The sequence below is a fragment of the Chionomys nivalis genome, chromosome 2, assembly GCF_950005125.1.
Source record: "Chionomys nivalis chromosome 2, mChiNiv1.1, whole genome shotgun sequence".
Taxonomy (NCBI): domain Eukaryota; kingdom Metazoa; phylum Chordata; class Mammalia; order Rodentia; family Cricetidae; genus Chionomys; species Chionomys nivalis.
The window spans coordinates 113271013-113298670 of record NC_080087.1 but is presented as its reverse complement, the minus strand read 5'-3'; the positions used below and the strand labels follow the sequence as shown (position 1 = coordinate 113298670).

Here is a 27658-nt window from a genome sequence, read left to right as displayed (position 1 = left end):
CGTGCCTTTATACTTCACAACACGATTTCTCACATGGTCACACATGTACCTAACTAGCCCTTTCTTTTGTGTTATATGCTAAAACTTTCAATAAATGAGATTACAGCACATTCTGGACCTTTCATCCATAACAAAGAGAAGTGTAGGATTTTCTTTTTAAGGCTGATTTGCTATTGTTTTATGTGCATGCTTGGGCACCACGAGTTCTCAGTGCTCGTGCAGGCCCAAAGAGAGCATCAGTTTGTCTGCAACTGGAGTTGCAGAGGCTTGGGAGCTGGCGTGTGGGTGCTGAGAACTGAAGGTAGGTTCTGTACAAAATCAGCAAGCACTGTTAACCTCTGGGCCATCTTGTCAGCCCCATGTGTGCGTTTTCTGAGGAAAGAATGAGTGAAAGTCAGTTTTTATTTTTCTAATTAATTTTACCTGCTCTTTTCCTCATTGTTTCCATGCGAAACTTCCTCTTCTTCCTACATCTCTTTCTTGAAAGATATGTGTATTATGTGTCTTAGTTTATGTACATGTATGGGAGTTCTGATCATTGTTTTCACCAAAAAACAATATATATTTTGTATCATTAGTTATAGTAATACATCTGAAATATTTTCTAGGGTAGTAACCTGCTATCAGACTGATTTGTTTTTGTTTGTTTGTTTTTTATGATGATTGCTGCCTGTGTTGTAGGTTGAGGTTGCATCCATTCTCCAGTCCTGTTATTGATGGGAATCGGTTTGCTTCCTGATTTGTGGGTCTGTTTATTCCTAATGTTGTTAGCATGAAGATTGCTACATACAGATTTTGACTTTCCAGTTTCATGGGTTTAGTTTCCAAAGTAGAATTTCTGGATTAGGCGACTACATTGGGAACTTCAGTTTAACAACTGTTTGCATCTCCCATTTAACAGGACAGAACAATTTCAACTATACCAGCTGTACATTAGAATTACATTCCTTTAAACCCACGTTGGTAACTATGGTGATTTAAATAAGAATGACCACCATAGGGCCATATATTTGAATGTTTAGGGAATGGTGCATTTGAAAGGATTGATGAGTATGGTCTTGTTAAGCATGCCATTAGGGGTGGGTTTTGAGATTTCAGAAGGCCATGCCAGTCTCTCTTCCTGCCGTCTGTGGATCTGGATGTACAATTCTCACTAACTCTCCAGCACCATGTCTGCATGCATGCTGCCGTATTTCCTGCCATGACAGTAATGGACTAAACCTCTGAGACTCTGGGACTCTAGTAGAACAAAAAGCAGAGGAAGAAAACACTTCTCTCTGCCGATTGATCTTCCTCTGTGGTTCTTACACTGGAATCTACACAGTCAGCCCATGGGTCCACACTATGGCTTCCCCGTGTCCCCATCTTACATGTAACTGAACTTCTCAGCCTACAGAAAGTGAACTGATTCATATCACTAATACCAAATCTACAGCTCTCTTTTACTACTGTTCTTCATATTCTTATGAAGCATTGTTAATTGTTTTTAATAGTACACATTCAAGAAGGGGAGAACCATAGCAGATTAATTCTGTCCTCATTGAATTAAACATATTGAGAAGATGTTTCTGAAGGTTATTTTGCATTTTCCCTAGGTCCAGACACCAGTATGTACCACCACATGAACCTTTGCAGTGTATTAATGGTGCTCCTTACCAAGATGTAGTGTTAGTGTTCTTTTATTTTTCATCTAGATGATCTCTGTCTATAGAAAAACCAACTTTCCAAGGCAGGCCTAATGTAGAATTGCTTCTCTTTGGGTCTTGGGCTACATTTCTTGGAGTCCATGAGCTACTATGTAAGAAGTCTAGATCACTTAAAGGCCTTGTGTCTCAGAGGCAATGGCTGCAAAGAGACAGAGGAGGCCCAGATGCTGAAAGTCTTAGAAATCAGACACATGGATGATGTCTCTGTCAGTGTTCCCTGGAGCTAAGCTGAGGTCTGTGGAGTCATTCTTGGAGTTTTCTAGATGCATTTCAGACAATAGAGACCAGGAACAAGCATTTGTTCTGTCCCATGTCTGAACTCTTGATCCTAGAATTTGGAGAGAGTGAAAGGTTGATTACACCACTAAATTCTGGGGTAATTCCATGTGCTGTGTTAATGACTGGAACAGATATTCAGAGAATTATAGACTCTCCACCATGGAAAAGAAAGTTAAGAGTGTCTGGTCAAAATTAATTCTCTTAAAAAGGAGGAAATCCCCTCAAATGGACAGAATATCTGACCTAGAATCTAGCAGCTCATCAATGGAAGAGGAAGGAACATTTTCTTCCTTGAAATGTGATAGTGATTTCTCTATTCCTGGACTACCCACATGCGTACTAGACTATTACTGTACTAGAACAAAGATGATTCTATGCTATATCTCCCGGTAGGTGGCGTCATGACTAAAAAGCTTCAAGGTCATAAATGGTCACGGTGTGCCTTATATACTGGGAAGAACCAGTTGAAAAGGTGATAAGTGAAGAATGTGTAAGTGTGAGTTTGTAAACGTTAATACTGAAGTGGAAGGAAATTCTCTAAGCTTCAGCCTCTCTGTGAGTGATTTCAGTAAATGGAATGTCATTACGTAGTCTTAATATCATTTAAAGTTCTCAATAGAAAAAAAAAACCCAAATAACCTTGGATCAGGAGTTTGTTGTAGAAGAGGACTGGTCTCAATGACCTGTTGTCAATGCAGAAGAGACACAGCTGATCAAACACCAAGGGAGGCTCAAGCTCACCTTGTAAAAAGTCACCTTGTAGGAAGACAAGCATGCATGGCTTTAGGGTTATCATCAAGGTTTCTCTAATGAACCCCTACATGCATCTGCAGTCCAACATATGATGAAAATTTTCTATAAAATGCATGAATAAAATGTGGACGATTTCATATCCGTGGTTTGTGTTCTATATTACAATTTGCAATAAAATTAATAAGAATTATTGTTTGGCAGTGGCACACACCTTTAATTCCTGCACTGGAGAGGCAGAGACAGGGTAATCTCTGAGTCTGAGATCAGCCTGGTCTCCAGAGTAGGTTCCAGAGCAGGATCCAAAACTATAGAGAAACTCTGTTTTGAGAAATAATAATAATAATAATAATAATAATTTGAGGTCTTCAGAAGTAATTCCCCTGACACAATTTGATGTTATTGTATAAGCCTACCTTCCTTTCTCCCCTCTGCCCTCTCCACTTCCTTCCTCCTGTATGCTTTCTTTTTCTTTTAATGACTATGTATTCTTGTCAATCAAGGCTATGTTCAGCACAAGATAATCCATGTTATCAGGGAAAAATGAGATCATTTTATTCAAAAGTCAAGATAACTTTTTTCTTTATGCCAAAAAGGCAGAGGGCTTGGGTATCCCAAGCACAACTCCAGCTCTTAGATAATAATTAGTGCCTTTTAAACTTGGAGGAAATCCATTACAGAAGTAAGCAGATGCTGCACAGCAGCACTACAAAATGGGCATCAAAGATCAGGAGACGTTTTCCTGTACTGTTGCAAAAGTGGTGATGATTTCCCACTCTGTCTTTTGGTATATGTCAATGTGTCTGTGTTTCAATAGTAGTGAATATTTGGAGCATGTAGGTCCTTTCCCTTGGTGAAATGTTTTTTCGAGTCTGAGTCTCAGCAACCAGGGAGTGCACTTTGCATAAGTCTCTGAGTTAGCGAGGTCCCGATTTCCTCTTCTGACAGGGTAACACGTATTTGGACCTCTCCCCACACTGAAAGACACATAAGAAATCCTTCTCACCATGGCTTTTGTGATTTCTAAGTTTGCGATTCACAGGCTGTAGTAAAGTGGGAAGCAAATTAGAGTTCCCATGACTAAAAATACCATCAATAAATGCAGCCTTGAGAAAAGATAAAGAGACAGAGTCACTATTTCTTGCAAAAGATGCCACATTACCCTTCCCAGGGAAAAGGGCAGCACCATGCCTGTCTAGTTGTCAGACAGAAGTCAGGGAAGATGCTGTGGTGTCTATGATTCCATAGGGCACTGGTGTGATGTCTGGCTAAATCAGGAGGAGATGCTTCTAGTGTTTTCATTTAAGTGAAACAATAGGAAAGTGTGTGGGAACTTTTTACGACAAGGTCATTTTGATAAAAATTTCAATGTGAACAATAAGTGAATCCTTGATTGGACATTAGCTGTGTCATGGAGAGGAGAGATTCACATCTGAAGACATGCCTGAAGAGTGAAGTTCTCCCCACACAATCCAAAGCTCCAGGAGGTTTTGCAAATGCAACTGTGTGCTCTTCAGACTAAACCATCAATCCAGAGAAGGTGGTGTTTATCTTCCTGTGTGGTGCCTTTGTTTTAGAAAAGAGGGTGGCAAACTTCTGTAAACCATGTATACAAAATAAAATGTTTTGGGTCTACAACCCATAGATTTTCCACTGCATTATGCAGACCCCCTTACCGACCCTGTCTCTCTGTCTTTGTCTTTGTCTGTCTCTCTCTATAGGGAGAGGACAGATGTATAATGAATGAGATTGATGGGAACATGTCTCAATAAAACTCATTTTTAAAAGACAAATCTTGGGGCAAGTTTAAGGATGCAGCGGTGTATTTCCCAGCTACATCTCCAGAAGTCTGGACACGTGATCACAGCATTTTAATTTCTCAGTTGTTTTTATTTGGTAGGTGTGGTAGTCTGAATGAGCATGACCCTCATATGTTTGAATAGTTAGTCCTCTTTTGGTGGAATTGCTTGGGAAGTGTGGGCTTATTGGAGGAGGTGTGCCCCAGGCATGAGCTTTGGGGCTTCAAAAGTCTTGTGACATCCCCTGTGCCTTCTGTCTCCTGCTTGTGGTTTGAAATTTGAGTTCAAGCTGCTCTTGTTGCCATGCTTTTGTTCTGTAATCGTGGCCTCTTACCTAGAAATGTGAGAGCTATTAAGTATTTTCTTTTACAAGTTGCCTTGGTCATGGTGCTTTGTCACATCAGTAGAAAAGTAACTAAAATAGTAGTTGGTATAGCCAAGAAGGGGTTTCTTGTCCTTTGTTGAGAACTGAAAGACCTGAGTTAAGGCACCAATACTGTCACCATGTGACCTCAGGAGAACTTTTAACTTTCAGTACTGCACATTTCTGTACTAAAGATACCTATTGCGGTTATTTCATGAAGTTTTTGGGGTGTGGGAGGTCCTTCTGTCTATGTGTCACTTTTATTGGTTAGTGAATAAAGAACTGCTTTGAGTCTATGGCAATGGCAGAGCAGAACTAGGTGGGAAAAGCTAGGCTGTATAATGGGAGAAAGAGGGCAGAATCAGAGAGAAGCTATGGAGCCGCCAGAGAGAGATATTGGGAACTTTACCCAGTAAGCCTCAGCCACGTGGTGATATACAAAATAATAGAAATGGGCTAAATTAATATAAGAGTTAGTCAATAAGAAGTTAGAGCTAATGGGCCAAGCAGCGATTTAATTAATACAATTTCTGTGTGACTATTTTGGGTCTAAGCTAGCAGGGTGGCTGGGAACCAACAAGCAGCTTCTCCTCCAACATTTTTGTAAGAATTCAGCGACATAGTACTAGTAGTAATAATTCATAGAGGGAGGTATTACCCAAGTAGTAACAGTTGTAATAGCAGACAGTAACAATAGAAACATTCTCAGAAAGGCACTTGAAAGAAATAAAGATAATACAGATGTGAAATCATTCAACAGCCACCTATGTAGCTAAGAGAGGGATGACTTCTGTGATGGAGCCCTGCCTTCTTCTCCTATTCCAGTAATTTGTTTGCTGGGAAGTCTATACCTGCATAAAACTGCTTGGTCCAGGAAACCAGTTCAGTACGTCTGTCATTATTATTGGCAAACCTTTTGTTCATTGGAAAAGAAACAGACCAGTAGCTGTGCTCTACTGTATCAAATCAATCATCTTACATATTTTTAAGGCATAAAAAAAAAAAAAACAGTGGACATTCTTGAAACCTTAATAAATTACGTTCACTGAGTAGAGCTTTCACATGCAGCCAGGAAACCACCCCTCCATCTGCCTCTAAAAGTCCGTATCTATTGCAGGCAGTACATAATAGTTGCTTTATTGTTTTGAGAAACTCGAAACATTAACACAGTTAATAGTGGTCATGCCATTAACAACATACCATGCTTTAAACAAAAAGAGACAGAAAAGAAAAAAAAAAGAAGAAAAAGACAAGTGAAAAGGATGTACACTTAAAATCCAGGACTGGAGAGGCTGAGGCAGGGGTCAACTTGGGTAACATAAAAACAAAATGACAGCTATGAAAAGAGCCCAAGAGAAATCACTCCACAGTTGGTTTCAAGGGAGCGCTCAGCCTGCATCCGTTTCCCCCACAATTATCAAACTATCCTAAAACTCTGAAAACAGATCCTGTTGGATGACCTAAGAGGAAAACTATCAGGCTATATTTTGGTTTACTTAAGAGAAACTGTCAGATCAGATCAGATCCTTTTAATGCATAAAAACAAAATATTGTTGTGAATCGATTTTATTGCCTTGCTTTGTTTCCAGACAAACAATATGATGTGAAGCTTCCTGCACTGCAGAAATCCATTATTTCCGCCTTGTCTGGTGTGCCCTGTGGGAATCTTTCCTTTAGCGATTTCTTAAATACTTACCATTGTTTAATTTTGAAAATCACTTTCTTAACCTAAAAACACAAGTGAACTTTCTCTTAGGATGCCAAGCCTCATGTTGGTATCTTGGTGCACGAAGAGGGCTCAATTCTTTTCTTTAGAATTGCTATTAACCAAAGCGAACTTGGCTGTGTGGAGAGTAAGAAGTTTGGATTAGATAGGAAAAAGGCATCTTCTCAGACAAACTAACTGACAGAAGAAAAACAGGGAGTAAAGTTGAGGAGCTAAGAGCCTGTGACATTGATTGACAAATTCTCCTTGACATTGCCAAGGTAAACCAAAAATATATCCTGATACAGTTTTCCACTTAGGTCATTTAACAGGATGTGTTTTCACGGAGTCTCAGGACAGCAGTCATCTGCTGAGTTAGCAGAATCCACATTGAAGGCCAGGGTAAAAAAAAAAGAATCAATCCACGTTTATATATGCAGTGGAGATGTGCTGTTCTCTCTAATTAAGTAGAGCCTCGCTCTCTTTCAATACTACACTGCCAAGAACAATGAATACGCTTTTGCAAAGAATCTTAAAATTGGAAAGATATTTTGAGCTCATATGTTGCCAGCCGCTATGGAATTTGTGGGAGATGAATTGTGATCATCATAATGTGTCTTGGGGGCAGCCAATTATGTATCAATGTTATTAGAAACGACAGTGAAATTTCCTGAGTTTATATATATCAATTCATTATTTTCTGGTTCCAAATACACAAAAGTTCTGATTGTTCAAAGAATACAAGCTTCAGTTTTCCTGTAGGTCAAAGGAATGATTATGTTGAAATAAAGGAACAGCACATATAGACACTGCGGGCTCCAGTGCAATTATTTAGATATAGCATCAGTCAGCTTTAGATACTCAACACCTACCATCCCTTAGCATGCCTTTAATGTCTAAGCATCTTTCGCTCAATACTACGTTACAAGCCAATGCACACAGTACCGATGAGAACATTTTATAGCTCATTTTGTGGGCTTATTTTGAAACTACATCCTTTACAGTTAAGCAGTCAGTAGTATGTAATAACTTTTAGTGACTGCTTCAGACACCTCATGGCACCTGCTAAATGTTTTCAGAATACTATAAACACAAGAACGTTCTGAAGTTGAACTCCGTATTTTAGAAACACCAACTTTGGTTCTTTTTTTTTTCAATTTTTTCCTGCAAACATTGCAGTTCTCTTCACAGTTGCTGAATTTAGACAAAAGTGAGAATCTATTTCTCAGGCACACTAAATGCTTTATTCATGAAATAGTCTCCATGGCATCCTCAACACCACTGAATGTCAAAGGTTATTAAGGTGCTATTAGCTAAAGGCATGGAACCGCTGACTATTAATTACAAATCCTTCTGAGTAACAAAGCCTACCTGCAAGGGCCATGCAGGGGATATGGGATGGAACAAATTGAGCTGAGAATATAATAAAGGACTAAGGTCCTGGTCTTTTAGGGAGTGTGTGAGGCTCTGAATACCAGATCTCCAGTAAAATAAGTTAGCAAAATTATCAAAAACCCATTTTAATTCTCAAGGAATTATTTAAAGGTCACACAGAGTTTGGGCAAATATTTATTCAACAGATTCTTCTAAAACTGAGACATTATACCCTTGGATCCCGGCCACTGTGTTCTCTTACTCATTCTGGTGGGAGCAATACACGGGTATCTGTGTGCTTCATGTGTTCCAGGCTTCCCAATGACATTTCCTGTATGTCACCAGATGTCACCAGAGTTCAACACTCTCTAAAACACTAAACAAATGTGCTATTGTTCTTATTCACAAAGGTCAGAAACTGATAGCGATAATGATAGCAATAGTGATATACCCTACCTATAAGACTCCACCCTAGGCATGAGAGAAGGCAATGCTAGATGATGATGACATCCTTTCCAACTCACGTGAAGAAAGTTTCCACACCAAGATAAGCCAGCTGAGCACCAGTGGACAGCACCCTCATGGCTACCAGCCAATGTCTACAAGTTTACTTGGAGAACCTTAAACTGTAATGTTTATCCATTTCTCCAGGTAAATAAATTTTAGTACTTAGTGAAGTTAATAGACGAATTGGAGAAACTGATAAAAGGTCAAGGTCGTGGGATAGATGGAAAAGCTGATGAAGGACATATCTCTGCATATGTACATATGCACGCACACACACACACACACACACACACACTCCATATTTCCAAGTTTTCACAGGGGCTTATATATATGCATATGTATAAGTGAGTATTACCACTCAGAATTGAATGACGAATTAGTGGTCTCATCCCTGGGCAAAGCTCTTCCTTTTCTCAGCATTTCTTAGTTGCCTGTGGTTCTTTGCCTAGGGGTGGGGTCCTAGAGATGTTCCCCTTTCCACGTTAGCATGTTTGTTCACGTTATTGTTTGGATCTTGTTTAGGCAACCATGCTGTTGAGATATCAAAGGTGTAGCATCTCTCTTTACTCCCAATTTTAGTTTTACACCCCCTTTTTGCCCCATGTATTCTTCTACACCATGCTAAAGTACTTAAAATATAACTGTGAGTTTCTTAAGATGCAGTCATCTGGTTTGCATATATTTTACACATCTCCCAGATATATAAAAATGTTTGCGTATCATTAAGTTGCAGTTCATGCCAGCTGGATAAGTTCAGGTATGAGTTCTGAGAGGACTGAGAGTAATGTATTTTTGCATAGATGGCAGAGGCATACTAGATTTTAATTGCAGTTTCTAACTGTGGATATGATCTGGGAGTTTGCCCACCCCTATCTCAGGCTGTCTCTCTTCCTCTTGCCACAATCATTCCATGCTGCTTCTAACTTACTAAGTAGCACAGACAAACTTGAACTTGTACCTCCAATCCTCTCTTCCATATGCTCACCTGAAGCATTGCTGCAGATCAAATCTAAGGTCTGGCAACCATTCTATCAATGGAATCACATTCGCAGCTCCACCTGGAAGTAATTGCTATAAAAATGTTGACATTCTTAAACTGATAGAATTTAATCCAAAAGCTAAATATCTAGAAACTTCTGATTCTCCTTCCCCGTGTGTGTGTGTGTGTGTGTGCATGACTGTGTTCTTGCATGTATAGGTACATATTTGTGCATCTACATATTATTATTTATGTGTATGAATGATGCAGAGGCCACAGGACAACCTCAGGTATTAGGAATGCTTATTTCTTGTTAAGACAGGGTTTCTCAGGGGCCTGGAACTTGCCCATTAGGTTAGGCTAGCCTGGCTAGCCGGTGACCTCAGAGAGCCACCTCTCTGCATCCTTACTGTTGGGATTATATGTCAACTATGAGGTGAGGTGAAGACTCAGCCTAGATAGGTACCTACTGCCAAGCCTGATGCCCTGAGCTCAATCCCTGGGATGCATGTTATAAGAGGAGAGAACAAAAGCTTTCAAGTTATCCTCCAGCCTCCTCGTGTGAGCCATGGCATGTGTGTTTATAAATAGATACACACTTCTACACCATGCCTTTAATTTATTTTTGTTTTATGCATATGAGTGTTTGTTTGTATGTATGTATGTGAACCACATGGTGCCCACAGAGGCCAGAAGAAGGCACCGACTACCTTGGTCTTGGAGTTATAGATGGTTGTGAACTACCTTGTGGGTGCTAGGAACTGGATCAGAGTCCTCAACATCAGCAGCCAGTGCTCTTAATTGCCGAGCTATCTCTCCATCCTCATTCCTGACTTCTTAACACAAATTCTTGTAATCGAACTCACCTACCACCAGCCTCTGGGAAATGAACAATGTATTTCCCAGTGACACCACTGTCAAAGTCTTTTTTCATTACCCTGGCTTTCTGCATAGCAGAAATTAGGATAAAAATAACAAATCAATCCCTTTAAAATTAATAACCATTCAGTTAAAATCCAGAGTCTGGGTCCTGAGTTAGGTGCTAGTCTAACTCATCAGACTCTAGAGGGATTGAGTGATGTGGAGCCAGCAGGGGGGAACTGAGGATATAATTATATGTAACAAAGAAAAATTAAATCTAGGAATTAGCTTCTTTAGCATAGCTCAAGAGAAAAGATATCTGGGACTGCTTGGTATCTTATTGCTTTTTCCCGTTTGCTTTTAATTCTTGCATATTACTATTAGGTTGAAAGGTCATAAACAGAAATTAAAAGTAACAATAGCTTTCCTAGCCAGTTTAGGTCAATGAGAAACTGAACAAGAGAAGAGTAATATGACTATGACTCTTTGGATTGTGACTGGAGAAACTGAGTAGATGACAAAGCTTTCAGAAAGGAAAAAAAAGTTGGATATCACTCTGAGAAAGAGGCCCATGCAAGCCATGGTTTATATTAATTTGAATATTTCTCTCCAGTTGTGTTAAATCTGGGGTGTTCACATGGGTGTATCTAATGGGTACTTGGTAATATTCCTGTGGTGTACAGATTGTAGCCATCAGTGCACAAACAGGGCTGAAGTCAAGAGGTGTGGAGAAAATAGGCATAAAAAAAAAAAAAAAACATCAAGCAAGAAATGATCAGTCTTCCAGACAGATATTGAGGTAGCATGAAACCAAGTGCTGGGTTATGGGGTGGGAAGGGACAAAAGTTCAAATTGAAGCTTACAAAGTAATAATTCTAGAGGCAAGAGAGGGATTTGAATGAGAGAATCTTGTTTGTGAAGCCATAGAATCTGAAGTGTAGGTACGAGTGAAATTTCAGGTGCCTCTGCCAAAGCAATGGCAACATGTCATGCCTTGGGCTTAGTGACACACATCAGGATGACTTCAACAAAATGGTGAGGAAGATGTGTCAGCATGTGAAGAATATGTTTTTACAGGATAGGTGTTTTGACAGGAAGATGAGTTCAAAGCAAGTGGTTTTGTTATTTTCCTTCCGAAAAGTTGGAGAAACATTTTTATTTAGAAGGTAAAGGAGAAATATATACAATGCTGAAAAATTTATCACTGATTAGTGTTTTTTTGATTAGAAATGATGTCCATTTTTGGGTTTTTAAAGATAATAGCGATTTTAAAGGAGTGATATATTCAAATAATCCGTTGACAATTCCCAGCAAAAGTAAAAGTTCTGGAAATTGTAGTTTTCAGAAATTAACCTGAAAACATGAGTGAAAAAAGTTTCTCCTTACTTGACTGAGTAATCCTTAAAAGTTAAAATGACTATTTCATATGAATGTAGCAAATGTACTGAACTCAACCGTCAGGGGCAGTTTATATGACAGCAAATAGGTAGCAAGTAGGTAGCAAGGTCATCCAGACTATGGCTTTATATGATAGCAAGTAGATAACAAGGTCATTCAGACTATGAAAAAGGATATCTGAGTCTAATGAAACTGGCATCAGGGAAGTAAATGGGGACAATACTACTTGGAAGGCAAATATGATAAGGAGATGCAGAGGGTCTCCACATACTTGGGAATAAATACATTCAACTGACACATTTTTATTTTTTACATCATTCTTCCTTGGTTGAGTCTTCATGAAGAGTACTAGTTACTTACCATAACCAAGGCTTCAATAGGGGTACATATGTATATGATATACATATGTGCATGCAATACAAATACTTATGGATAAAAGAAGTAAATTGGGATAATCGATGTCCACTGCCATCTTTTGTCTACATTAGGCCGAACTGTTTTCTATAACATCCTCTGGAAGTGAGGGTACTTAGAAGAGGCAGTCTGGATGAAAAGGGGTACAAATTTGGATAAGTCCAATGAAGAGACAAGAAAGGGAATCTTGGCAACTTAACTGGTCCCAGACATACATTTTCTTTTTAAATTGGAAAACATTTGTATGATTGCATAGCAGCACATGGTAAAATGACATAAGTCAGAAACTGGAGTCCCACCAGCTGGGCTCTGTTTTGGTTATACAATGTTACATGAAAACTATAGGCATGGAAAATATTTTGAAATTTAATATATCTTATATGGGAACAAAAATGAACAGTATTTCTAACTCCTTTTTGGAAAGTTGAAGGTCTGATATTGCTGCTTGGAGACAGGATGCATCATCATGGTTGCTCATTGTTGTAGCTCCTACAGGAAAGTGGGGCAGGAAGCAGCCTGATTGCCAACAGTAGTAGGTTCATTAGATAGTAAGATTAGTGTTGTCTGAGGTTTCTGTTCTACCTGGTTCCCGCAGACGTTAAGTCCCAAAGAAATCACACAGAGGTCTACATTAATCATAAACTGATTGGCCCATTAGTTCAGGCTTCTTATTAAAACTCTTATAACTTACGTTAGCCCATTATTATTATCTGTGTTAGCCACGTAGCTCAGTACCTTTTTCAGTGGCATAGTCACATCTTGTTTCTTCTGTGTCTGTACAGGACTGAAAAGGGAGCTTCCCTCTTCCCGGAATTCTCTTGTTCTCATTGCCCCGTCTCTATTTCCTGTCTGGTTGTCCCGCCTATACTTCCTGCCTGGCTACTAGACAATCAGCATTTATTTAAAACATAATTGACTGAATATACACAATTGTCCCACACCAGATTAGGATACTTTCTTTTTATGGCTTAGAATACTATTATATAAATGTATTCCATCTGGTAAATGACAGCAGGTAAAGAACAAAATATATCATCTAGAAATGTATAGAAATTGCGATGCCCCAGTGATGCTGGATTCCATTGCGGCAAAGGCAGCAGCAATGACCTAACCTTTACTTTCTCTGTGTACTTTACATTGGTCTTGACAGTCTCATGGCCCTTTCCTCTTACTTCCTCCTCTGGGTGCTTTTGATTACAGAGCCAGGTGGGCTGGAGTCACTGGAGATGAGTGGTTTCCTTCCACACTTACCATAGTTTGGTGTATAATGTGGAGTTAAAACACGGCTTCGGGTGAATCACCTCATGGGTGATTTAAAGGTTAAAGCTTCAGGAAATTTAGACAAATGTGTCCCAGCTAGATGTAATTTGTGGTGTCCCTCATCCACCATTTCCCTTCTTTTCAACACATCCAGAGGATGTTTTAAGGCCCAAGATAGTTTTATTTGTCCCAACTTGGAGCTGTGTTACTGCTGGGACCTAATGGGTTGAGACCAGTGAAGATGCTGAATGTGCTACTGTGCACAGGATAGCCCCCTGGAACAAAGAGTTACCTAGCCCACCATTTAAACAGTACCAGAGGTGAAAATTTTGGTTTATAAGACATTGCTCATGGATGCCCAGTAAACCTGCTCTAGTGAGCGGGCTGACTTAGGCTCTCTACTTAATGATTGTGTTAAAACCAAACATAACAGGAAACCTCTCTCTCATCCTATTCAGCTACTGCAAATGCCTCCTGTGAAGTATATAAAATGCTATCAGATGGTTCAATTATATCCTATGGGCATCACACACACCATGGGCATGCGTGCAGAGGGTTGTCTCTGGTCTATTAGAGAATATAGTAACTGATATTGAAGGACAGAAATTCTGCTTCTATGTTTAGTGTGTTCTCATTTTTTCATTAACCTCTACAGCAAACCTGTGACATTGTCAAAAATAAAAAAAAAGTAACTCATACTCCTGGGAACACAGATCACAAAACAGACACTTTCTCTGCTCATTAGCCAGATCCCTTCCTTATATTTGTATTTTTCAACCTTGAGTATATAAGATTAAAGACATCAGCTATTCATTCTCACCTTCCCCTCTAGGACATCAGAATAATTGAATACAAAGACAGGTTGATGCAAACAAACAATTCTAAAAAGGAACTAGAAAATTATGTAGTTGTACCCTTTAGGTGTTAGAGGTATTTTGATGAGAATAATTATTTATTGTTGCTGCCTTTTCTTGGTTGATGATAGACTTATTCCTCAGAGGAAAATTGTTGTAATGGAAAGAGGTGTTGAGTGCTTGAAACATGTCGCTATTTTGAGATATTTTAACAATGTGTTCCACCTGAATGAATTAAAAATAGTTGATAAATGATGTAAACACTCAGGCTTCATAAGCACACCAAGATCTACTCATCCAACCACATTTTTATTGGCAACATATTGAGATTTTTAAAATATTTTATGCATTCAAAATTCACACTTGCAGCTAAAGTAATAATTTCTTGCTATGTCTAGGACCCTATGACATTCAGATCATCAGCCATGCATGTATTCTGAGTGTCCCAGGCTCCGTGCAAAGTGCTCCTTTTTCTTTTCATTATCCACTGGCTGTATGGATACCTGTTCTCCAAGATCCTTTGATGACATTTAAATCTTAACCTCCATCCTTGATCTTGCCAAGATCTCCAGTTTCTAAATCTAGAAACCTGCCTATTATCTTTACTTGAATGGCTGTATAATAGTCAACCATCCCCCGTCTTCCAAAGCCTGCTCTCCCTTTCTCCCGTGATCATTCTGCCATCCCTTGTTCCCTCTTGTAGTAAATGACACTACCCATGGCCCAGGAGCTCAAGTCAAAAAATATCAGTGTAAAGATTTTTGACTCCTGTCCTTCAACCATATTACTTAGTATATACATACAATTTTAAAGCTTTTGTTCTTTTTTTTTACTATTGTGCTTTCTTTGTATTAATTTGTTGTGCTTAATTTATTGCTTTTGTATCAATTTGTTTAAGGTATACAACACCTTTTAGGAAACACATGCATGTTAGAACCATTAGGATACTACAATAAATGAATATTTCTCTCATCTCAACTTGTTACTCACCTACCTTCTCCATGGCTAAAGCATCCATAATGTATATTTCTAATGAAAATCTAAAGTAAAAATACTCTTAGCTGTGCACTTCCTATGATACACTGGGTATTTTGACTTGTTTATCCAATGCAGTTTACAACCTACATTTAGTATAAAATTACATAGGGAGTCCTTATTCCCATGTGCTTAAATAGTCTTTAAAAGACTGGTTCATAAAAATATATAAGCCTTTATGATTATGTTTCACAACAAAGTGGCTTTCCTAAATCTTTAGCTTCTGATCAGGTTTAGTGGACATTTTATTTCTCTAAGATTTGAAATGCCTTTTCTGGGTATTTTGAATTTTGAATTTCCTGAGGGGGCAGATTCACAGGGTAAGGGCAGGCCACACAGACAGATAATAGGACTAAACTCATTTTATCTATTCTGGGAACTGGCTTTAGAAGCAAACCTTCCAAGAGTATTCTTTCTTATGGTCTCATTGAAGGGCTTGAGTATTTAAACCCCTGGAATTACACCAGATGGAAGGAAGAATAATGTGTCTAGAACCCCCACCTCCCCATGGGTGAGAACTGAGAGCTTGCTGCAGGTTGAACCAGCCCTCCAGTCTGAGTAAGATTCTTCTTAAGGCAAACGCCTCTACTTGAGCACGGGGGTTTTGCTTTGCTTTGCCATCTTTCACTGACATTTGGTGGTTTTTGCTTTTCTGTAGGCGGTGTTTGCTTTTATTTGAAATTCTTTAGTAACAAGGGAATGCTGTTGTGCATAGGAACTGAATTTGGCTGTGCCAATCAGCTTTTCCTTCCTGTATCAAAGTACATGACAAAAAGCTTCAAATGTCAGAAAGATTAATTTTGCCTTAGATTTTCAGCAGAAGTGGCCATTTGACATTATTGTTTATAGATGAAGGCCCTATAGGCAAGTAGTCAGGGAAAAGGAGGAGAGTGTGTGTGGAGGGAAGGGTAACGAGAGAGAGAAAGGAAGAAAGGAGGTGATGAATTGGGAGAAAAGGTGAAAAAGGAAGAGGTGGAGAGGAGAAGGGAAGTGAGAATGGAAAGTCTAACCCTTAGAGAAAGAGGGAGTGAAGAAGAGAAAAGGAAGAGGAACAGGAGGGGAGAAAAAAGGAGAAGGGGAGAAAAGAATGAAGGAGAGGGGGAAGGGAGAGAGAGACAGTGAGGAGAGAATAAGTATGCCCCTCCAGGCTGTGCCTCCAGTGATCTTCCAAACAGGCCCCATCTCCTAATGTTTCTACCACCCGCTAAGAGCACCACCTTTGGGAACCGTAAGTGATCTTTGGGGAACTTTCGACATTTAAAGTGTAACAAAACTGTAACAAGGATTTCTGCAGACCTAAGTTCAATCTTAGTTTTAAGTGTTCATGCTCCACACCAAAGAAGAGAGAAATAAAGGACCTTGTGCTTGTAACTCATCCTAAAACAGTTCACAACTTGTATGACGTTAGTCACATACGAACGCATCATGGAGAAAACAGCGAGACACAAAGTTAGTAACATTTGAGAAAATGGGGTAGCTTGTGTCTTTTTTCTTGTGTCTGTCAGCATAAAATTAATAAAAACTGTGAGTTTCTAGCTTGCCTTTTTGAAAAAGAAACTAAAACATGCTTTAGAAGTTGCCATATATCTAGACAAGATGCCTACAAATATTCCTCTCAGTTCTGTAGTTACCACATGGTTCCTTGTGCATCCAAGTCTAGATCTTTCGAAAGAAAACTTTTCGCGTGAACTATTTATCCCTCAACATTTTTAAAGTCTCATGAAAGAATATGAATGTATTTAAAGAAATGATTGGGAGTAAAAGCCAGCCATTGCAGATTTTGTTATTTTTGCCATTGCTATAGAAGGCAGATCTGTAAGACAGCTGTCAAATCTCAACTTTGCAATGGCATCCTTTCATGGAATGCTGAAGATCACTGCAAAGCTCCATCCACACATTAAAATATTTAAGACAAATACATTTTTAAACACTATAATTTGTCAATAAAAATGCATATAATGTCTGTCATAAAATGATCAAAATGAGAAACATCTGTGAGTGACTCTGTGCGGAAAACTAAACTGAATGCTGGGAGAAGGAAAGTGGAGTCAAGGAGAAGCCAGGAAGCCACCACTGGAGACAGACACACTGAAACTTTGCTGGTAGGCCACGACCTCATGGTGATGCACAGATTAATGGACATGGGTAAATTAAGATGTAAGAATTAGCAAATAAGACACTAGAGCTAATGGGCCAAACAGTAGATTAAATAATGTAGTTTCTGTGTGATTATTTCGGGGTTGAGCATCCGGGAACCAACAAGTGGCCTCTTACAACAAAAATGATTCCTTAAAAATTAGAAATAAAATTCTAGTATGCAGCAAAATTCAATAAAGACTCATTTTGCTTTCAATTAAAAATGTCAAAAATAATGTATGTATAGTTCCTATCAATAATTTTAAAAATCTGTACTATGATAGTGTCATGCTGTTGAGTTTTGGAAATGGACTTTCAATTCCATTGTCCTGAAACAAATTAAAAAAAAAAAAAAGAAAGAAAGAAAGAAAGAAAAGAAAAAAGAAAAGAAGACAAAAACTAGCAAATTCATGAATTTTTTATTTTTTATTTTTAGAATGGCAATTTGGAAAGAGGAAAAAATGACATTGCATGATATATGAAGCTCTGTTCATGAAATAGAGGATTTTTTTCATACTTGATACTTTCAGAAAACTTGATGGTCACCTCAAGAGGCTTTCCAGCCTGTGTCTCCTGTTTGGGAGGAGAGGGGCTATCATGTTTATGACCACTTCACGCTGTTCTTCACTGAGATTCTGTCCTTGTTAGTCTAAATCATCAACTTGACACAACCTGGAATCATCTGGATTAAGGACTTGCCTAGACCTGTCTGTGGGGGATTGCTAGGCTGATTGATGCAGGAGGTACCAGCCTAGGGTGGGTGGTACCAATCTTAGGCAGGTGGTTGAGGACTGTATTATCTAGTGAGCAGCATTCCTCCATGGTTCCTGTCTCCAGTTTCCTTCCTTGACTTCCTGCCGTGACTTCCCTCAGGGGTGGACCTGTGACCTCAATGTGTAAGCTGAAATGAATGCTTTCCCTGCTTCCTTGCTTTTGTTCATGATGCTTGTCACAGCAAGGGAACAGGAACAGAGTCTTCTTGTTAACTCTGGGACATATGAGCCTGCCTCCTGAAGAAATAAACCTTGTAGTTTCCTTTTTGGAAAGAAAATCTGCATGATATGTGGACACAGAACCCCATTAATTTCCACGTCTGAGGCCCTTCCTCAAAACAAAACCAAAAGCAAACGGAAAACAAGAAAATCAAGTGACACAAACCAATCTACTCTAGATATAAAATTAGCTGCTAATTGAAGTGCAAAAGAAAGAGCCAAAAGAGCAGTTCATTTAGTGTTGGCTCTTCCACAAGAGACAACAGAGCAAATTCAGCCTCCCTACAGGTTCCCTGGGGTCTGCTGGAATCCCAGTATCTGTATCTGTAAATACTTTAAAGCTGGTATAATTTCATAATGCTGATTTTTAAAAATTAAACTTTAATGAAGAAATTATTCTCAACCATACTATTTTTATCTTCCTTTAAATTACACCTCCTCCCACAGGGAGGCATCTGAGACAGGATATTACTCTGTAGTACTGGCTGGTTGGGAATTTACTTTGCAGACTAGATTGACTAGCAGCACTTGATAATCCTCCTGCTTTAGTTTCCAGAGTCCTGGAGTTACAGGCACTAACCACCATACTTGCTTGCATTTACATTGTACTTTCATGGAGTTGTGAGAAAATTAATTTTTATCTTTTCTTTAATAAGATTTTGTTATATGGTCCGGGCAACCCTGAAGTCATGACCCTTCTTTGTTGGTTCCCTTAGTAGCTGAGAGTGTTCGTATCCAGCTATACTGAGAAAGGTTTTGAAAAATGAGCTTAATACTTTCTCTTGACTGCTTGGTCCTGTCACGTGGTTGTTTTGTTAGGACTTTCTTCTTCTGGCCCTCATGCCCATAGTTTACCATAGTTCACTTTTAGATCTGAGTTTCTCCCAGAAATATAAAACCCTGGTCTCACATGATTCTTCTCCCTGCCCTAGAAACCTCACCAAGCTAAAAGAGAAAGAATTTGGAAATTAAGAAAAGGACTAGGATTAGGATGCATTAGCTAAAGAAACTGGTTTTCTATAGAGAATCTTGAAATTTATTTTTGATTTTTAATATTTATATTTATATTAGTTTCAGTCACTACAAATCACCGAACAGCATCTGGAACAAATACTCTAATGTATCTTTACTTCTGTTTAGATTTTTCCCATTTAGAAAGAGTAGCAAGAACCAGGATAACAGGATGAATCAATTAAACCTTACTGATGTCATCTAACACCTGAAAGGAACAAGGAAGGAAGCCCTATATTCTAAGTGCAGCTTGATGATTGATAGGAATGTTTGCACACAGGAAGACGCCTTGGCTACGGAACTCAGTGCTTCAAATTGTAGACCTGCTATTCTGATCCCAAATAGAGAGTGTAGAGAAGACCTCTGCTCTTCACTACTTTCTGTAGTCCAGCTTTCATGTGTTCGCCAAGTGGAAGACAACAATATAGAAATTATTTTGATGATAACTTTGGTCAAAGCATAAACTACTGATAACAGGTTCTCTTCTGCTACTTGCAGTGGTATGGTTGCGATGATTGGCTATGCACATTCCAAGTGACTGGATTTTCTAGCTCAAGAACTGCATTTGGAAGGAAGGCATTACTATAGGATTATTTGCTACCTAATCTTCCTTATTTTTCTGAAATGAAAATTAGGCCAGCAACTAGATTTGTAGACAAGAGATTAAAAAGTACTAAATGTTTAGGACTAGGGAGATGGCTCAGTCAGTAAAATGACTGCCTTTTAATCATGAAGACCTGCGCTTGAATCCCTGACATTAATGTAAAATGGGCACAGTTGTGTATATCTGTAACCTCAGCAAAAGGAGAAAGGGGATGGTGGAGAGGGATGAGGCAGACAGAGCTCTCTGGCCAACCAGTCTTACCAATCAGTGAGGGCTGAGCTCAGTGAGAGGCCCTGCTTCAAAAGATAACATGGAGAGCAATAACGGAAGGCATGGGATGATGTTGCCCTCTGGGTTACACCTTTACATGCATAGATCTATAATATACACACACAGATACATATACACATTACACACACATATACACACATCACACACTCAGAACACACCTCACGCACATACAGATACATTCACCATACAACATACACACATCACACGACACACACATAGACAGTTACACACACAGCACACACACAGCACACACCACAGACAACACACAGAGGTACACACCACACATGCAAACCCAACCTTCATATACATACCATACCACACATATAGACATATATATATATAGACACAAATACACACACCACACAATGCACACACAACACATTCACCTAGATACAAACACCACACACACATAGACAGCACAGTGTACCACAATATACATATATACAGACACACAAAAAGATATACACACCACACACACCCCATATACACATATATCACATACAGAACACACAGGCACATACATACCACACACACGCATGAACACAAACACCATAAGCAGATACTAATACTGAAGTTTTGCCCGAAAGAGAGTAACATTTTAAAATCATTTTTCCTGTTATTTTTTCTTTTTTTTAAAAGATTTGTTTATTTATTTATTATGTATACAACATTCTGCCTCCATGTATGCCTGCATGCCAGAAGAGGGCGCCAGATCTCATTACAGATGGCTGTCAGCCACCATGTGGTTGCTGGTAATCGAACCCAGGACCTCTGGAAGAGCAGCCAGTGCTCTCAACCACTGAGCCATCTCTCCAGCCCCCTGTTAATTTTTCAAACAATATATTTTTCTCATTTTCCTTCTCCTCTAATTCCTCCCTACCTCCCTACCACCCAACTTCATGTTCTCCCCCATCTTACTCTCTTTCTGACTCATGCACAACCAAAAAAAAAAAAAATGAAAATCAGAACAAACAAAAAAAGAATAAGACAAAAATAACAAAACCAAAGCTCCCCTCCCTCCCCCCGCTCCACTTGGAGTCCATTTTGTGCTGGCCAGCTATTTCTGGGCACAGGGTATGCCTAGGAGTGTGGTTGATATACACTGGAGAAAACTGGCTTTCTCTTTTCCAGCAGGTATCTACTGCAAATAGCTTCTTGGTTAGGCGGGGGGCTTTGTGTCCTGCTTCCCTTTCCGAACAGAGTAACTTAAGGGTGTTGGGATGCTCTCTGCCATGAGTACTGTGAGACCCCACCAAGTGGTGCGTTGCCTTCCGGGTCTGCTCTGCTCAGCACATATCCAAATTCATTCCATCCCATTTTCATCTTTATGTTTGTTTTTGTTTTTTATTTTGAAACAGATATTCCGGCACAGAACAAACCCCCAGAAATAGCTCAGAGGTGGTGTCAAAATAGGTGCATAACATTTCTGCCTTCTTTGGAAAAACTCCTCAGTCTGTGTACATGACCCCATAAGAGCTAGGTGATTTCCACCAGAGCGCGGGGTGTAGCCCTTAGAGAGGATCACCGCCAACGCCCACAAAGTGCGCTCACAGTCTCAGCCCGACATACTGTGGAGTTTATCTGTAAGAACACCCCTCCCCTCACAGAGGCTTTTCATGTAGCACAGTATAGCCAGCACCCTAAAATTCATGTCTTTTTATTTCTTAGTCTGAGGAGGATTTCAAATTATTCATAAGAATGCTGGAAAATTCTTGCCCACTTTTCAATCAGAAAACACCTTATAACAGGAGTTATAAAATGTACTTGAAAGACTCCAAGAGAGCTGTTCAGTTTCTGATTTTTCTTCCTATACTCCAACTCTTCTTCTGAATTTGTGCCTGGGTCATTTTCCTGGGCAGCAGTTAATTTTTCCCTTTCCACGGGAGTGACTGCATTTTTTCTTCTGTTTAAACGAAGTATCGATGTAGAAGCCCTAGCTGCCTGTTACTGTGTTGTCTGTCCTCATGAGCTGCACACATATTTTCAAAAGGATACATTCCCAGCCTTGTATTTAAGAAGTTATTGTCCACTGTCAAGTTTCTGTCTCAGGTACGTGCCCAGGTTTCCCGCATGATCAGACAATATTCCCTGCAGGGTTCCGCACACTTACCGAAGCACAGTTTTCAGACTCCTCGTCCACAAACCCGATCTGGCAAGGCGTCCTCTGGTTCTGCAGCCAGTAGTCCGTGGACTCCAGTAAGCTATTGCTGCGAAGAACCTGTGGGAACACAGACAAGCCTTCCAGTGTTGTTCAGCAAGGCGTTCTATCTGAACAAGCGGCTTTCTACTGAGAAACCTGTAGGTGTTTTCTCTCCCCCCGCTTTCCTCCAAGCGGCTGGGTAAGGAGAACAGGAGGGAGAAACGTGATGGATTACAGCAGCCTTAGAAAGTATAAAATGTTCTGCCATGAGGGCGTTTGCTGTGGTATTGATGCTCCTTTTTGTTCGTCAAATCTAACACTCAGAGCTCTAATGTGTGCTTGACTTATGTGTAATATGTAATTGTAATGCATAATTGTTTCGGGGTGATGCCCAACTGTTGGTGGGCATAGAAGTTTCATTTATAGTTAATGTTCTCTTACAGATTTGAATTCTTTTAATTTTAAAAATTCATGTTTTCATTTTCAGTGCATTGCCTATTATTTATTCCTCTGATTGCATTAACATAGATATGAAATAGTGCACAATTCTTCTAGAACATCTAAGGTACCAGGCTGTTAAAAATAGTAGTAATAATACAGCTCCATTAGTAAAAACCATTTTTCCACTTAGCAGTAATAAACCAAAATAAAAGGAAATTGAGCCATATGTCACTAATAGATGCAGTTTTTGGCCTTGGGTTTCAAAGAAAAGGCAGAAAGAATTTCTCAGAGCCAAATATTTTGAAGATACAGTTTCTTAAATAACCAAATGATCCAATTTTGAATATGACTTCCAGTGTTATCATGGCTCTCTTTCAAGGTGAATGTCTGTTAATTTGTGATTATAACCTTCCCTTTAGCTGTGTAATAGATTTGAATTATTCAGCCCATGTCTCTAAAAGAGAATTGGAATTTAATCACAACATATTGTCTCTTTTATCCTATCAAAGCAGAAATAAGTTAATTTTGTTTTTAGAAGAGTTAAGACAAATTCTGAAGCTGTTTTCTAAAGCATTTTTGCTCCAGATGTGTGATCTTTCAATATTGTTACCTAGAGATAACAAACCTCCATCTTTCCTTTGAAGTAATGTAAAGAGATAATTTGTATGTGAGCAGGCGATTGAATGGTGAACTTGCTGCTATTTCTGCAGGCTAAATCTGGCAGTGGGGCTAGCTTTCTACGCTTCCCTTAAGAGAGATCCTACCTAATAGCCTTATGTAGATACCATTTGCTGTTTTAATGTCCATTATCTCTGAGGGTTCCGCTAGGTTTCTAGAAACAGTGTGACCTATGGTGGCCCAGAGAATTGAACGCAGAAGCTCTAAGGAGAGACCAGTTGCCTCTTAAGTCAAAAGTTGAAAAGATTTGCAAACATTCAAATTAAGTTCATATTCTCCTCGCCCAAAAGTTTTATTATGCTTTGGAAATCATATATATTTAATTAATGAATATGTTATTGAGTGTTTAACATTTTACAAATTATCATGATAAACATAATGCAGCAGGTGTTAGAAAAATAGCTCTCTTGGGAGTGCGTTTGCCATACAAGTGTGAACACCTGAGGTTCATCCCCAGAACCCACACAGAAAAGCCAGGCTGCCTCGAGGGAAAGTAGCACCTGAGGAATGACACCTGCGTTATCTTCTAGCCTCCATGTGTATGTGTGCACGGGGACCTGCACACATTTGTCCACACACATGTGCAACAATACATCCCAAGGAAACAAAACAAAGGAAAATGAAAACTCCGAAATAAGAAGAGAAAACAAGCTTAAACTATTGTAAATGCCAAAAGAATTTTAAGTTCTTTTGATCATATTGTTAAAATTTATGTTAAGAAGTCAAGAACATGGATTAACTTCAATTAAAGCAAAAGGGCTTCTAATCTCTGCTATTCACTTTTATTTCCAGACAGAAAAACATTTCAAAACCGTGTTTGGATGTGAGTGTAGTCATTAGTAACAGGACAGGTGGGCCAAGCAATTTGAACTATGATTTCAGGTTCTGAACTTAAGAGAAGGGATAAAAAAAAAATGCATGTGGTGGGAACAGGGAGGGGTCACTGTGGAGCTGTGGTGGGAACAGGGAGGGGACCACTGAGGAGCTGTGGTGGGAACAGGGAGGGGACCACTGAGGAGCTGTGGTGGGAACAGGGAGGGGGCCACTGAGGAGCTGTGGTGGGAACAGGGAGGGGTCACTGAGGAGTTGTGGTGGGAACAGGGAGGGAACCACTGAGGAACTGTGGTGGGAACAGGGAGGCGTCACTGAGGAGCTGTGGTGGGAACAGGGAGGGGTCACTGAGGAGCTGTGGTGGGAACAGGGAAGGGTCACTGAGGAGCTGTGGTGCGAACAGGGAGGGGTCACTGAGGAGCTGTGGTGGGAACAGGGAGGGGTCACTGAGGAGCTGTGGTGGGAACAGGGAGGGGGCCACTGAGGAGCTGTGGTGGGAACAGGGAAGGGTCACTGAGGAGCTGTGGTGGGAACAGGGAAGGGTCACTGAGGAGCTGTGGTGGGAACAGGGAGGGGACCACTGAGGAGCTGTGGTGGGAACAGGGAGGGGACCACTGAGGAGCTGTGGTGGGAACAGGGAGGGGTTCATTGTGGAGCTGTGGTAGGAGCACAAATGGTGGAGGTGATAGGAGGTGGATACTGCAGAGCTGTGTGTGAATCATTCAAAAGGTGGGTTCTTCTCTCAGAACATGGTTTATCTATGATTTTAATGGAACTATAAACAGTGATAGATATTTGAAAGATTTTTCCATAAAACAAGAAAATGAAGTGGCTTCAGATATTTGAAGGCAAATTTTCTTTCATAAATATCTGGACTGAGGTGTAATTTATTATGAATGCTGTAATATTGTTAGGGATAGCTAGTATTGTGTGTAGGGTTAGAAAATTCTGAGAACAGAGCTATTAACATTCACCCAATCATTGTTTCAATGTTACTATTTACTAGACAAAGGTCTTCAGAGAATTTATGATTTTGATAATAAAGACCTAGAGGCTCAGATGGTTTGGGGGTTTAGAGTTTGGCTCCTCATGGTTCAGACTTGACCTTGGATTTAGTTTTGAGGGTATTGATTTTTTGAATGTAGTTTTCTTCCAGACTTCCCAAATGGTCTGATCTAGAGTCCCTAAACATTCATTATCATCCAATATTTCTAAGTAAAAGTCCATTTTATGTATGTACTTTCATTTAAGGTCAGAGTTTCCTCACTAAATTTTCTAGGTAACATTTTCCTTTCTTAAAGTAGAAAATTATGTGGTATAAATGATATAACTGAATTAATCCACTTAGTGATAATATGATATTGTAATTTCTCATAGGCGGCATGGTTTGAAACCTATTGGAGTTATCACTAGGCAACTGGTGCCACATGCTTGTCCCTGGCCTTTCTTTGATCTTCAGGATTTAGAAGGCCATCGCTGAAACAAAAGAACTCATTAATTTTGCATCTTAGGAACATCAGAGCTTAAACTACAGGCGCCAGATGAATAAACTGGCTAATCCGACTTTACAGTGCAGTTCAATAAACATTCTATGCAGAATCAGCTCTTCACCATCTCAGAGCTCATTCTTCAAAAATTAGGTTGTGGACCTTGTCTAGAATCTGACTCACAAAAGTCAAATAATGTTGTTGTCCCAGCAAAATGTTTCAATTGTCACAACAGCATTTGACTGATCTTCCAACTATTGGTCAGCCTGAGGAGTAGGGGTTGTTGAATTGCAGTTTGCTTGGCCCTTATGGGGTGTGCAAAGTTGTCACACTTTCTTAATAGTAGATGGAGAGTGACAAAAGTCAGCTTGACACCTGGCCACCTGCCTCCTTGTAATTCCTGAAGCTGAGGAAGGACTGTCTGATGTGAACATAGCCAGCCTGTTACTTGTGCTTAGAATTGCTTTTTTCTTTTTTTCCTCCGTGTGTGTGTGTGTTTATATATGCATACATTTTTTTACATGGGTGTTGGAAGGCCTGTGTATGTACCTGTGCATATAAATATGGAGGCCTAAGATTAATGTCAGGGATAATTCTTTATTACCCTTCCACTCTTCATTGAGATAGGGACTCTCAATCAAACCCAGAGATCACCAATGTGGCTAGCCTCAGCAGCCAGCTTTTCTGGGACTGTTCTGCCTCTATCACCTGAAGCTAAAATTACAGGATGTCCCACACTCCTACCATTTACACAGGTGCTGGGAATCTGAGGTATAATTTATATGCTTGTGAGTCAAGCTTTTTAAATCACTGAGCCATTTGCTTAGCTTGATTAGAATTACTTGAAAATACTAATTAACAAAATGATACCACACTGGGAACTCTGAGATAAAATTTTTCACATATTATTTGAAATAAACCTATAGACTTGTGGGGTCAAATGCGAAAGCTAACATACGTTCAAGGCATGAAACAGTTTCTGGAATAGTAAAGTACCCAGCTAATAGCAGCCATCCTTTAAAAGTTATAGTTTTCTTTGTCCTTGATCACAGGGGCCAATAATTTGTTTAGCATAGAAGGAACATTACAGCCAGTCCCTCAGATAGCAAGGCCTTGACTCAAGCCGTAATCTTTGTATGTTTGTGATCTCCTGCATCTCATGTTTGGGTTATCTGTCTTAATTTAAGGACTTTAGTCTGGATGATTTGAAAATTGCATTCCGTTTCTGATTCTCTGTCAGTTAATTCCTGTTCCCTCCTAGCTTCTGGCCCCAGTTTTCCTGGGTAAAACCGTTACACCAGACTACCTGAGGAAACATCACCCTTGTACAAAGCATCACATAATCATCCCTTTCACACCCGTAACTCCTTTCTCATATAGTTTAGTAGTCCAACAAGAAGGTGGTGGCACACACCTTTAATTCCAGCAGAGGTAGAGGCAGAGGCAGGTGAAACTTTGAGTTTGAGGCCAGTCTGGTTCACAGAGAGAGTTCCAGGACATCCAGGGCTACACAGAGAAATGCTGTCTGAAAAAAAGGAAAAGAAAAAACATAAAAGAGGGAGATGGAGAAATTGTTTTGAGGCTAAGAGCACTTGCTGCTCTTTCAGAGGACCTGGATTCATCTCTCAGCACCCATATTGAGTGGCTCACACTGTCTGTAGCTACTGTTCTAGGGAACCCTGTAAACTCTTCTACAAGAACCTACCCATACATGTTGCATATACACACATAGTCACACACATGCATACACATAATATTGAAT

General features: G+C 39.6%; 1 protein-coding gene across 3 annotated transcripts in view; it reads right to left on the bottom strand.

Annotated features, from left to right (window-relative positions):
• The window catches only part of Sphkap (SPHK1 interactor, AKAP domain containing), a 147406-nt gene that overhangs the window by 65114 nt on the left and 54634 nt on the right, over nucleotides 1–27658 (bottom strand). For all 3 annotated transcript variants that reach the window (XM_057755652.1, XM_057755665.1, XM_057755658.1), the window contains one exon: nucleotides 22430–22537. In XM_057755652.1, coding sequence (XP_057611635.1) covers nucleotides 22430–22537 — 108 coding nt within the window. The remainder of the gene's footprint in view (nucleotides 1–22429; nucleotides 22538–27658) is intronic.